Here is a 15022-nt window from a genome sequence, read left to right on the forward strand (position 1 = left end):
TACTCTCCCTCCTATAAAGCAAATAGATCCTGCAAAGATTAATTCACCCTATTTTGATAACAAATCTTTTTGTCAATTTCATCGTCAACCTGGGCATGATACTGAAAAATGTTTTGCTTTAAAGGGTAAAATTCAAGATTTGATTGATAATAATACTATCTATGTTTCAGGCGTGAATGATAAAGGCAACACATCTGTAGTTCTTCCTAATCAAAATCTTAAGATTTTTAATGATCCATTACCTTCTCATACCTCTAATGTGATTGAGAATAATGATTCCTCTTTCAAACCTGATGGTCTTGTGTCTATGACTCCGAATGTGATTAACTTTGTAGCAGCAGAAAATCCCTAAAGAACCTTCCATCACATTTGATTCCAGTGAAACTATTAGGGCACCTGATGGTCCTTTATATATAGTTGCAAAAGTCAAGAATACACCTTGCCGTGGAGTGCTTATTGATCCTTCTTGCATGGTTAATGCTATTACTGAAGAATTTCTTTTTACTTTGCAATTGAATCAAGTGATCTATGAAAAAACAAATGTGGTTGTGAAATTATTTGATGCATTTTCTTCTCCTGCAATTGGTTCTATTACATTACCTATTGAGGTCCATAACAAATCCCTTGATATGAGCTTTGCTATTATTCCATCATCCAAACAATTTCGTGTGAAGCTAGGCTATCCTTGGCTATCTTCCATGAAAGCTATTGCTTCTCCTATTCACAAGTGTTTGAAATTTCCCCATAATGGTGAAGTTGTTACTGTCAATCATAGTCTCTTTAAACCAGCTGAAAGAACTTCTAGTGTTCCTATCGATTATTTTTGGCCTAAACAATTCCAATCTCTTCCACCACGAAGTGATCATCTTTTCAAATCTTATCAAAAGTGGAAAAAAGATATGATCCTATCTCTAAGTGAACCTCGAACACCCAAACTTGATATTCCTATCGTTCTTGAGAAGGAAGTTCTTCCTTTGAAAGATAAAACTAATGTCTTTCCTCAAGAAGATTCCCAACCCATTCCTATGGATGTGACTATGTCTATGTCTAATAAACTTTCTAAAAGTAGACCTATACCTCCTTGTCATGATGGACTTGGTCTCCTTCCTAAACCAAATATTCCTCCTTTATATGGAGCAGTTCCTCCTCCTTCCTCGTATAAAGAGAAGAGACCTTCCTCTTCTCCTATTATCCAACCTAAGAGACCACAACCTAAACACCCAAGTGATAAGGATGAGAACATTCCTCCTCCTCAATCTTCTCAACTTCCTACTAAGACTAGACGAAATCGTTCTGTGCGTGAACGCCGATGAAAGCATCATCTTAGAGCTCATGCAGCTTCTTCTCAAACTTTGCAATCCCCAAAAACACCTTCAGCTGGTATTATTCCATTTTCTCCTCAGCCGAAAATTGAGCCAAAATCTCCTAAGCATAAGATGCATGATGGTTTTGATCCTGTGCAAGTTAAAGATCCTATTTTTATAAATCTTGATGATGATATAGATGAAAATGTTATTCATGATGAAAGTGTTACTTCTCTTGCTTCTGATAGTGAATATGAATATGTTGATATTGATAACCATTTATCTAACGAATTTTCTAAAGCACTTATCCTAGCTCCTAGACAAGAACAACATGGCTTGGAACATGAACACAGCCCTTGTTTGGATCTTGTGATAGCTCCATCTGTTGTGTTGGATGTTCCTCCTCTAGCGTGTTTCCTGCCTTCCCAAAATATTGATCAGCAAGATCGGGGGGTGGATGATGTGCTAGACTAGTTCATTAGCATAGCAGACTCTCTTCTCCTCTCTTGATCTCTTTTGTTACTTCTTCTATGTGTTATTCTCATTCTTCTATTTGTTGTCCTTAGTGTTGTCTACTTGAGGACGATGCAAAGCATTGAGACCTCTTTTGGTCTCTCTCATGTTGACTCAAAAGACACATGTGTTCCCTTCTTCTAGGTGACCTTCCTTGATTGGGGAATGAAGAACAATTATGCATACATACATATGATATACATGAATTATCATATAGCATACTGACCCCAAGGAAAGCGAAGTCACCTCGTGGTTTGTGTTTTGTGTCTATTATCCTTGGGTTTATCTCACACTTGGGGGCTAAATCTTTGTGATAACGTGCTCCTTTCCCTTCTCATTTCTTATGTGCATCACTACCTTAAAGCAATCACCCCCGATGAGGCGTGTGCGATCACTTTAATGTAGGGGGCATACACTCCGTCCATATCTCTTCAAGATTCTTAAAAATTTCTTGGCGAACTTAGCTTTGCCTTGAAAATTTTTGGTATTTTTCTTGCATGACTCATAGTGAGGGAACCTTACTACTATCAGTCATGATTCTCCCTCGTGATCTTCCCTTTTACTTTGTCAATCGAAGTCGTAAGATCCTTAGTCCACTGGGGGATCCTTAGTCCACTGGGGGCTTGGTGTATCTTGCCTCCTTGACGTGGTGAAAGTCTTTCAATGTTGTTTCCTTGTACTTTACCAGAAGTATGGGTGTACGCTTATACTCCCGCTAAAGTGGGGGCTAAATGTAGCGTCGTAAAATTGCGACAATTGCAATTTCGACTGCATTTGGGTCTTCATGATGGCGGCGCAACGTTGAACCTGAATGGAGACCCCGAAACCTGTTTACAACATCAAAAACTGCATCTTTCTGTACCTTGGCCTGATCCTCCTTGCACCCTGCTGTCCTGGGAGGTGGGACCATGGCGCCCAGCGCCCTGGTCCCTGGCCCTATTTTGGGCCCGGTCTCTTGTTGGGCATCGGGTCTTTAAGTTTGCAATTTGGAAAATAATGTTCCTAGGTAAGCCTAACGTCAGAAAAATCAATCTCCTAACCCTAATTGACAAGTATATAAACTACATTTCCCCTTACAGAAAGAGGAGGAAAAACATGTGTACAAGAGGCGGAAGCGATAAGCAAACATTCAAGCATTCCTTCAAGCAATTGAGCATTCTAGGTCTCCGTTCAAGGCTAGGTGTTGCATTCAAGACAAGGATTCAACCATTGAAGAGGAGATCACATACAACATACAACATACAACATCATTACACCTTCGCATGTAAGAATACAAACATTCTTACAACAAGGTATCAGTACTTGATTACATTACAAACATTTACATTTACAGCATTCTCATTTCTTGGTTAATTCGAAAATCGGGGTTTAACCTGAAGGCAAACCCCTAATCCCTAACCCCCCAATCGTCCTCTCTTTTCTGTGTGTAGGTTGCAGGTACGCGGCTGTAATTGAAGATCTGGAATCCTTGTGCAGAGACGAACAGATCCCCCTTCGTTTCGCTGATTTTTCAGAGGACCGTGTGCACTCCGGGCACCATCGTCCTGTCAACTTTCGCTCAAACTTGCAGGACAACATCATCTCGACATTTTACTGCTAATTTCAGGTCCGTAGCTTCATCCCGTGTTTCTATCTCCGTTTACAAGCGAATCTTTCCTACTTTCACATACACTCCTAGTTCAATCCTTCTATCTACATTCTTTACAAAAGAGGGTATCCTTGTTGTCTCAACCCTTGAAACTCATTTAGAATTCAATCTTGCATTGTGTGGGATTGGATCTTGTGAGTTTTAACCCCTCTTTTGAATGTAAAGTCTCTCCTAAGTGAAAACCGTCAATCCTAGTGACCTCCTTTCTCTCTCTTTGGGGTGGGGGGAACACCTAGGGTTCGATTTTCCGCTTTACACATGTACATACATGTATATATATACATATACATACATATACATATATATGTATGTATATGTATATATATACATGTATGTACATATACATATATATGTATGTATATGTATACATATACATATATGTATATATATACATGTATACATATATATGTATGTACATGTATACATATACATATATGTATATATATACATGTATACATATATATACATGTGTGTGTGTGTGTATTATTTTTTAACACAAAATTAAAACTAGACACATTAAATCATAGATGTACATACATACATATATATTGTAATCTAACTAGATAAATCTGAGAATTGTGTACACATGTATCATTTGAAACTTTCAAGGACATGTACACATATGTATTAAAAATAAATGCATATTTTAATGTCTTAAGGGGTCATGCGATCGAAGATGTCAAGGAAGGGGTCCTATTTCCACTAGATGACCTAATGAGATTCTGAATGTCAAGTACATACATTGAAAGTTTAAGAAATCATGTGATTGAGGATGTCTTAAAGGGTTCTATTTCAGCTTAGAGATGTCCTAAGATATCATGAATGTCAAGTACATACATGGAAATTATACTTGGGGTCATGTGATAATTAATATCTTAAGGGGTCCTATTTCAACTAGAGGTCCTAATAAGATCCTAAATGGCAAGTATATTTACATTTAAAGTATAAGTGGCCATGTGATTGAGGATGCCTTAAGGGGTCCTATTTCAACTTTGAGAGGTCCTAAGATCTCCTAAATGTTAAGCACATACATTGAAAGTATACTTGGGGTCGTGATAGTTAAGTCTTAAGGGGTCAGGTGTGATAATGAATGTTTTAAGGGTTCATGTGATAATTAACCTCTTAAGGGGTCATGTGTGATAATGAATGTTTTAAGGGGTCATGTGATAATTAACCTCTTACGGGGTCCTATAAATCAGCTAGAGGTTCTAATGAGATCTTGAATGTTAGGTAGATACATTGAAAGTAGAAGGGTTCATGAGATAATTAATATCTTAAGGGGTCATATGATAATTAATGTCTTAAGGGCTCCTATTTTAGCAAGAGGTCCTAATATTGAATGTTGAAAGTAAACATTCAAAGTATACTTAGGGTCATTTGACTAAGGATGTCTTAAGGGGTCTTATTTCAACTTAGAGAGGTCCTAAGATCCTAAATGTCAAGTACATACATTGAGAGTATAAGGGTTCATGTGATAATTAACATGTCTTAAGGGGTCATGTGTGATAATGAATGTTTTAAGGGACCATCATGTGATAATTAATGTCTTAAGGGGTCCTATTTCAGCTAGAGGTCCTAATGAGATCCTGAATGTAGGTACATACATTGAAAGTATAAGGGGTCATGTGATAATTAATATCTTAAGGGGTCATGTGATAATGAATTTATCAAGGGGTCCTATTTCAGCTAGAGGTCCTAATACTGAATGTTGAAATAAATGAAAGATTAAATAAGGGGTCACATGCATGATTGAGATATAGATTAAGGGATACTTATTTAGTTATAGATCCTAACCTTGAATTGTCAAGTATACATGTTGAAAGTACATTAAGTATGAAAGAGATTAAGGGGTCATGATCAAACTTATATATGTATAAACATTAAACTTACATGTACATCAAGTATACAAGCTTAAGCCTAGAACATGTCAAGGACCATCCTAGAATGGAAAATCTTAAGGGGTTAAGATCTAGTTCATGTGTCTTAAGGGGATTATTATAGGATTTCTTAAGGGGAGAACAATTTAATTAGATATCTGCATGAAATATTAAGGGGTCCTAGTTCAACTAAAGGTCCTAATGATCCTAAATGTTGAAAATGCACATTGAAAGAGCCTAAGGGGTCTTATTGTACTTATATGTCTAACTGTTAAGTGCATGTCAAGTATGAAAGTTTACACCCAAGTCATAATCAAGAATGTCAAGGGGTCCTATCTAATATGGGTTTTGATTTTGGTTTTGGTCTTAACTTTCATTTTTGCTTTCCTCTTCTATGCTTGTGGTTTGGGTTTGAATTTCATTTTCGTTTTCGTTTTTGGATTCATTTTTGTGTTTGTTTTTGTTTTCGTTTTTGGATTCATTTTCATTTTTGTTTTTGTTTTTATTTTCATTTTCGTATTCGTTTTTTTTTTTGTTGATTATGCAAAACAAATTATTTTACAAAAAAATATAAACTACATAAATTTTAAAACGTGACTAAATGCAAAATTATGCATTGCTTTAATATTAAAACCTAAGCTTAATTTTTTTAATAAAAGCCTAAACAAAACAATATTTTTTCATTTTAATTTTTTTCTTAAAAAGGTAATAAATAAAACAAAAGAGAGAGAAAAATGCCTACCTAGAGGGGTTGGTAGGCAACTAAATGCTCTTTGAATTGGGATCTTGATTAGGTTTGATGGTGAAAATAAACTGGATCTCATTTTTTTTTTAAATTAATACTAGTTTGAAATGAGATCTTGATTCATTTAAAATAGGATTCCAATTAGGCTCGGGATCCCATAGGCAATGAGATCCCTATCTGTTTTTCAACTCGACATCCTAAAGCTATCTGGGATTCTAATTTCTTTTGGTCCAGATCCTATTGTGCTCTGCACGATTTGCAAAATTTGGCTAAGTGTACTCAACTTCTTGATCTTACCCATATGACACACGAAATTTAATCTATAATAAAGAGGTGAGAGGAAAAGAATGAATAATTAAATTCTATCTGTAAACATCTCTAACCTTGAAACACACAATCTGATAAAAAAAGTATTTTTAAAGACAACATGATGTTTTAGGCCCTGAGAGGATGTTGGTAGGTTATGAACCATAACCAAAATAATCTAATAGTAACCAAAATACAAGTAGCATTAAATAGCATCATGTGATACCTTCTACAATATAATCAAGGAATATCTCAAGGAAGAGGGACACAAATCTTATGAACCCCACAATGGTGAGATAGAATATATAAACATAAAATAGACAGGAGAGGAAGAAGCTACCCAAGCATATGTGATGCATATATCTACATTTGTAATAAAAAATGCATAGTCCACAAAAAATATATAAGATGAATAAATAATAAAAAACTTGCCTTATGATGTATATGAATGCTTAAAATGATTTTAATCCTCAAGTTATACATATATTATTCATTATTCTATTTCTAATTTATTCATATTGCAATGCCCCAACTTTTGTAACATAAATAATATAGACCTTAGGCCTACATTTTACCGTCAACAATCATCTTCAAGTTAAGAAGAAATAGGAGGGGGGGAGGTGGGCATACCATTAAGGTACATAAATAAAGGTAGAATGATTGGCAGAAATAGTCATTATGGGATTCAAGTGTAAGATACAATTAATAAGATGCAAAGATGGCATGGATTAAGTAGTGAAGATAATGAAATGTTAAAATATGAAAAGCAAATTTGTAGACACCTAAAAATGTCTCATTAATCATGTACTAATTATTCTTCTAACTGATTAAATAATTCATTGATTATTTAATTGAGCTAATTAATCTTATTCTTCTAAGTTTCATATTTCCACACCATCTTACTAATTATTCTATTTCAATTTTATCTTGAAATTAATCATTCAACCATTTCCTAATGTTAATTAAATAATCTTTATTATTTAAATAAATTCATTTTCAATTTCTATCTCTAATCATTTAATCATTAACCATTTTCTAAATATTAATTAAATATTTATTATTTAATTAATTGTGATTTAATCCTTTAATTTAAATAATCTTTATTATTTAATTAAATTTAATTTTTAAATAATTAAATAGTTTCTTTAAATTATTTAATTAACTAATTAATTCCTCTAATTTCATTTAATTTCATTAATTCAAATTCAAATTCATATTTCTTCCAATTTCTTCTAATTTCAAATACATGTGCATGATTTCAAAGATTAAATTGAAAATCAAAGCCAAGTTCTAAATATATTCAAATAACAAATTGAATTTAAAATAAATTCAATATTTGAATTAAATCACATGCAAAGATTAAATTGAAAATCCAAGTCAAAGTGCAAGCACATATTAGATTAATTAATTAAATCATTATCTTTTCAATCTCTATTTATATCTTCCACTTTCTTTTGTTCCAAAAAGCTTTCAATTAGTTAACTATTTCAGTTTCTTTAATTTCCTCCTATCCTTCTTTTTGTGTCTTCTAGTTAGCTTTTTCTAAATAAAGCATTCTTTGTCATCAATCAATTATCCTCCAATCATTCTTTTTCATCTTTCAAACAAGTTTTTTCTCAATCAGTTAACTCATTTGATCTATTCAATCAATTGAGTTTCACCTCCAAATCAATAGTTCAACTATCAATCAGCATGTGAGCTCACTTGAGTTCCACCTCTTAATCATTATGTTCCACCTCTCAATCAATCTCACCCAATAATCTATAAATTGAGCATTCAATCTCCATTTTCAACAATCACGAACTTTAAATCTTTGTGTCATTTGCAGGTTGTCAGCGCAATATCTGAGAGCCATCATACCACAAAGAAGAGAAGAACAATGGAAGTTACATCCGATCATGGAATATGGAGTTTTAATTGATAGATTTTATATTCGTATTGCTTGATTGTGTTATTTCATTGGTTTTGTTTAGGATTTTTTGATTAAATAGGGATTCGTTATTTCTCTTTGATTCTAATTGAATAAATGATGAAATTTAGCATATAGAAAAGTAATATAAAATGCTTAATAGTTTAAGTCCACCAAAATGAAATATAATAAAGTTGATTAATCTTTATTTCCACTTCCTTATTTTCTTAAATAGAAACAAAACATAAAAATATAGTTTACAACTAATAAATTATGATGTTCATTCTTTGGATGTATTTCTATGTTTTTCCTACTAAACTAAGGAAATCTTAGATAATTAAAAGCATGGTACTTGTATCATAGGTATTCATGCAATTCATGGATGATGGTGCAATTGAGCTAGTATTGAAGCTCATCGTCGCTCTCCATATACAAATCACTTAGTACAATCAACAAACAAAAAAATTATTCCAATTATAGCAAGACCCACACACAACAATATCAAAGGATGATAATAAAATTAGTAAACAACTATTAGAATTGTATAAATATGTGCCATAAAAACATGGTATACAAACTTTTAAAAAAAGGCAAATGAGACTTAGGGATACAAAACCTCCACACAATTGACTTGCTGATTTAATTCATGTAGGTAGGATAAAGAAAATAGGGGTGACTACTAAGGAGCTTGCTAAATGGTTGTCTCTATTTAGTCTTCCAACCTCCATGGATAGTCTAATAAAAATAGAAATTGAAGTTAGATTGTAGGTTTGAGATGCTCATTCTAAGCATACTTAGAACTTCACAACAATAATATTTATAAAATTAGATTTTTATAACTCAAGTCTAGAGAAATAAGAATAGGCTTTATAAGTTTGAAGCAAGATAATGAACTAAGAATTAGTTCTTTAAGAAAACTGAGTGCATAATTTTAGTTTTATGAAATTCAAAATAAACTACAAATTAAAGAGCAAGGAGCTAAAAATGAGAGGAAACTAAAACAACAATAATAACAACTACTCTTGGAATATAAGAAGAAATGTGTTCCATGAATGGTGAGAAGTTGTTTTACAATTCATGTTCCTCAACATCTATTTAGTAATAAATATTAGGAGGTTGTCTAGAATCACACACATTTAGTATAGAGAGTATACAAAGTTATGAACAAACATTATGATTAAAAATAATGCAATGGTGGATGCACTATAACAATGTTTAACTCTAGAAATACACAAGAATATTTTAATAAACCTCATAAAATTCTCACACTTAACAAAATATCAAAAACATCATAACTATTTAATGCATGTAGGGAATGAAGGAGAATCCTAAACAACCAAGGATGTTATTTTTACTCAGTAAGTTAGGAAATATTGGTTACAAACTTGATATAACCTAATCAAAAGCCTATTACAAGATAATTAAAATCAAAACATCACCAACCCAATTGTCATATTCAATCCATAGGTCGTACTATCACAAGACAACTTGTACTCATATGAATGTTACCCAATTACATTACCATGAAAAATATCATAATTAGCATTGTAACATAAATATACTAAATAATATAATTATAAAAAATAAATAAATATGAATGATAAAACTAAAACTGCAATATTATATCAAATCATAAAAACTATTCAACACTCAAATTAAAAAATAAAATAAAAAAAAGATAAATAAATTCTAAAATTATACTACAACAATTACAAAAACAAATAAAAATTAATCTTACAAAAACCAAAAGAGTCATCATCCATAATTCTAATTAGGGTTGTTAAATTATGTAACTTAGTTATGCCAAGATGTATATTAATACTTGTGCAGCTAATGTGGCATCACATACTTTTCACAACAAATGGTATATTTCATTCAATTATTGGTATTTATCATATAACTATTGGTGCAATGTTGTGCAAAAGTTGGACAATCAGCAAGTATGGGGGTATTAAATCGACAAACTTCTATCACAAGAATTAGAATGCACTCAACTAGATCCTTTCCCCTATTTTGATCAAAATAACATAAAGCAATTCCAATTTCATCCTTCATTTATTGTACCTCTAAAATAAATGAATCTTGATTAATATCATAATTAGAAACCATGACATCACCCTCACCACTTGCAATTAACCCATAAAACCACAATCCTTTTAAATAAAAAGTGAAATGAAAAAATACTAATCAGAATTTCAAAGATTGGAGTTTTACAATTACATACAAGATAGTAAAAAACAATAAACAAGTAACTAAACCACTAAAATACAAGTAAAAGAAGCAATTATAGTTAATTTATTTTATTTTGAAAAATAAATTATAAAAATTTTTTTTTTTTTTTAGAATCATTTAATATCAATTGTTATATACCAAGTTTAAGACTACCAAATTTAAAAAATCCACACTCCAATGACTACAGGAGGTTCCCCATGCAACGAGCTTGCAATCACCTTAAGAGCTAATGGCAAACCTTTACATTCTGCTTGCACCTGTAACTCAGAATGGAAAAACATTCAAGAAGTCATTGTAGTTAGAGAAAATAGATAAATTATTTATGTCTTCTGCTTTTATAATCCTTCAAGTGATATGCAATATAAACTCATTCACACTGCGGATAAATCAAGACTCCAACCCAGATCTGAACTACCTAATACAACAGTTGAGACAAGTGAGCTGACTCAAGAGATCAAAAATTTGGATCTCTAAGTTTTTTTATTTAATTACTTGATATTAAATCACTTAAAATTTGATTTTATAAAAAAATTTCTCCATAATGATTAATTATATGTTTTATTCTTGCCAGCAGACGTTATTTCCTCCTGCCTAATCCAGAAAAAATTCAAGAGGATAAAATTTTGCTGTAGCAAAAATCCCAGATATAAAAAATAAAAATAAAAATTTGGCATATTTAGAAGTATTACAGATTTCATCCAACTCACAAAACAGTAAAGAGCTCAGAGAAGAACAAACACCTCCTTCACTAGATTTGCATCTTCAGTGCATGGAATTGACGTCTGTCCGAATGCCCAGAAGCAGAAAAGTGACAGAGCATCTTCCTGGTCCAGCAAAGGTAATTGATACAGTCGAACAGAGAGGTTTCTTGGTATAATGGAACTGTCTCTAGTTGTGATGAGAGTTTTGTACCCTGGGCCTTCAAGTAGCAATTTTTCCAGGCATACTATGGTCCAGACATCATCCAAAATGACCAAAGTTGGCATAGACTGCCTTGAAAGTTGCTGCTGAAGCTGTATATGTACATCTTCCACATTCTGAAATTCAGGTTTCTTCCCCCCAACTATTTTTTCCCACATGATCTCTAAAATGCCTTTGAGATTTGGGGACTCTGAAACTGTGACGAAACATATGTTGTTTCCAAAATAACCTGATATTCAAAATAAACCAAATCTGTTTATTCTATAAATTCTTTAACATACAAGAAAAACAAACTAAAGGAAACTGCCTACTGTAAACTAAAACCAGTAATTAGTACATAGAGCCATGCAAAAACACCTTATGACCAGAGATTTGCAGAGTCCTATCTAAATAAAACAGAGAATGACAATTGCTACATAAAATTGTAAATCAGACAGATTTATATTTATCATCTACTATAGGAAATCCAAACGTAGAGTCATAACCAAAATAAGTTTTAAGAAGTTTAGAGCTCATTTCAGAACTACTATCCCCAAAAAAAACATTTGGCTTATGAGGATGCTAAAAGTTCGTCTCATCTTCTCAGAAAAGGGCATGAAAAAGCACCCAAAATATTGTATTATGTTGCCATAGAAAGAAGCCTTAGAAATTGCAGAGAGTGCCTTTCAAATGAAAACTTAAAACAGAAAAACATGACCCAAATTGAAGAGTAGCCTCTTTCACCTTTTATTTGAGTATCGTTGCAGAGAGCCAAGGCCAACGTCGTTTTACCGCCTCCTCCCATACACTGAACTCCAACGACAGACACTTCATTGTTGAACAAAAGCTCCTTCAAATCCCCAGTGGATTTCTCCAGACCAACGAAAATATGAGATTTTCCATAGCCATTACCATGATCATAGCTTGCAGAATCTCCTTCAATATCATTAGAGTCAAACAAATCTTCTAAAACCATTTGTTGAAGCATCATGGTATTTTGGGAAGGGTTATTTCTTAGCATGGAACCTTGTTTGAAGATGAAATCATTCAGTCCCCTGCTTATATCAGCAGACTCGGGTGGGTAATTTGTTTTCAGTTCTTCTAAAACAGCTCTGGTATCAAGCATTATGTGGGCAGGAATTAAGCCCAGGAAGCCATTAACATCCTTTTCAAACTTGAGAATCTGCATAGCATACCTATAATTGAAAAGCAGGTTGAAAGTACCAATATTTTCGCATTTTTTCACGAGTTCGGCACCTCTTACAAGTGTATCGTAGAACTCATGAAAGATGGGATTTTGCTTATCCTTGGGCAAATTCAGATCCGAAACATAAAGTTCCTGAATGAGTGGGGTTAATATCTTCAGCTGGGCAGCGGCTCTGACGCTGAGAGTCTTGCAATTGAAAATCTGCATCATGCATATATCTTCGAGAGTAATAAAAAGCTCTATCTTTACAGCCTACTTACTTTTTTCTGTTCTCCAGTTTGAAACGTGCCTGCGTACTCAAGTTCTTAGCCAGGACTCCGCTTCACTTGAACAAAATTAACACTCACTAGGATTCTTGAATGAAGTCAGCACTATTCTCAAAGAATCGCAGATTGATAATTTTTTGAAAGGATGATTTTCTGCCTCAGATGATAGACAAGATATTTCAGCCTATGAGTAGTAAAGCTTATGACTTTTATATAGAGAAACAGAGAGATGTTCTCCACAAGTCTGTTGGAAGTGGAAACACTCTGAGAGGGGGGGTGAATCAGAGTGTTACAAATTTTAACAAGAGATACTTTTATGAACTTGACAATTTTGATTCTCAATATGCACAGATGACTGAGACTTAACACCTTGAAGAAATACGTTAATGAAGCATGAAATATACAATAGAACCAACTGAAACACTTGATTCAGACTTTTCAGAAAATAAGAATGGTATTAAATCTTTTACACAAACATGAAACATCTAAATGAGTACTTCAAAGATTGCATTACATAAATTCAACAAAACAGAGTATGAAATGAAGAGAGCTAAAGATATGACGTATCAGAGCATAAACCAGTAAAACAAAATGAGACAAGACAATGCACATAACACCATAGTTTTCATGAGTGGAAAACCCTCCTAGGGTAGAAAAACCACTCGGTAAGATCCCTTATATTATTTCAAAGAGCACCAACTCAGTTCACAAGTTTTAGAAACCACAAGGCCTCAAGGAGCACCAACCCCTCTTCTTATCCAATAAACATTTCAACTCGAGCTACAGCCACTGGTGATTTTATGCATGCACTTAAATCTTGCAGTCACAAAACCATCAGGGATTGGAGCGATAATATTTTACCAGTCTGTACAAATGATTCTTTCAAAAAAAATTTGCAACAATATTCTTCAGGGATTTGAATCATAATAACAAACTTTTAAATGAATTCAACACTTTCAGAGAGAAAAATTCAATCTCTGAACAAAATAGTTTCAAACAATAAAGCCTTATGTACTCTGCAACAAAACAGAGTATTGATTCTCAAAACCCTCGACTATCTCTGGTAATCTACAGCACTTCTTTTTCTTTTTAACAAATGCTATGTCTTTCACTTTATTCACGCTCCTCTCTCTGTTTTTCCCCGTATCAACTGCTCTGTATAAAACTATTTTTATACCCAAACAAAAACTCAATCATTCTTCCAGAATAACCCTCGTATAGGGTTACCAAAATCTTACAGGAATTGCAAACTGAAAAACAAATAACCGTTTTTAACTGTACAACGGAAAGGATGCTTGATTTCCCAATCATGAAAAACAAAAATAAAGCATGGACAGTTTCCTTATTTTCATTTTGCATAACTGAAAAACCTGATTTGAAAACAAATCTGAATCTTTTAAACATATGATCAAGAATAATACCTGTGAAATGCAACCTTATTGATAACTGAAAACAAACTAACCAGAAAACCATTAAGCTCCCGGTTAAGACCATTTTTGCTTCATTCTTTTTAACTGAACAAACTGATTCAAGCTCCTTAGCGGCGGCTGCATCTCTCATGGCGTTAGGGTTTGTGACGGACTCCAAACAAGTTCAAAAATAAAATGAAACACAAAACATCTCCCGAAAAACTTTTAATCTGTCGGTCACAAAATATATTTTGAAGTATATGCTGTTTGTCCGTAGATAAATTAAACATAATTTAAACCAAAGATGTTGTTTCAATAAATGCCAAGTCAGGTTATTCACTGTATCCGTGTCACCTGTCTGGCTCGAGAGAAAGATGTTTTAAACATATAACACGTCAGCCAAGTCAATGTATCCGTGTCACTAGTCTGGCCCGTGAGAAAGGTGTTTTAAATATATAACCACATGCTTAATACACTTGCCTTTAAACAACACCAACTTCCCTTTTTTATTTTCTTGTCATCGAGGACAAAAGCATCAAAGAGCAACAAAGTCTACCTGGCACCAGATGACGTGTCATGCTAAGTCAGTTTAAAAGGGCAGCTGCAATTTATAGGGGTGTTATACCCATTTCTGCAGTCATATATATATATAAATTATTTATTAAAAAATTATTTATTTATTATATTTTTTGGTCTCTTATCTTAA

General features: G+C 33.1%; 1 protein-coding gene across 1 annotated transcript in view; it reads right to left on the reverse strand.

The window, feature by feature from the left end:
* LOC131050374 (uncharacterized) overlaps positions 1 to 13141 on the reverse strand; it is a 48459-nt gene extending 35318 nt beyond the window's left edge. The window contains exons 1-3 of the mRNA XM_057984535.2: positions 12179 to 13141; positions 11275 to 11684; positions 10708 to 10791 (exon numbers count right to left, since the gene is read on the reverse strand). Of these exons, the coding sequence (XP_057840518.2) occupies positions 10708 to 10791; positions 11275 to 11684; positions 12179 to 12851 (1167 nt within the window). The 5' untranslated portion in view covers positions 12852 to 13141. The remainder of the gene's footprint in view (positions 1 to 10707; positions 10792 to 11274; positions 11685 to 12178) is intronic.
* Between the last annotated feature and the right edge of the window lie 1881 nt (positions 13142 to 15022).

The sequence above is a fragment of the Cryptomeria japonica genome, chromosome 4 (assembly GCF_030272615.1).
Source record: "Cryptomeria japonica chromosome 4, Sugi_1.0, whole genome shotgun sequence".
In the NCBI taxonomy this organism is placed as follows: Eukaryota; Viridiplantae; Streptophyta; class Pinopsida; order Cupressales; family Cupressaceae; genus Cryptomeria; species Cryptomeria japonica.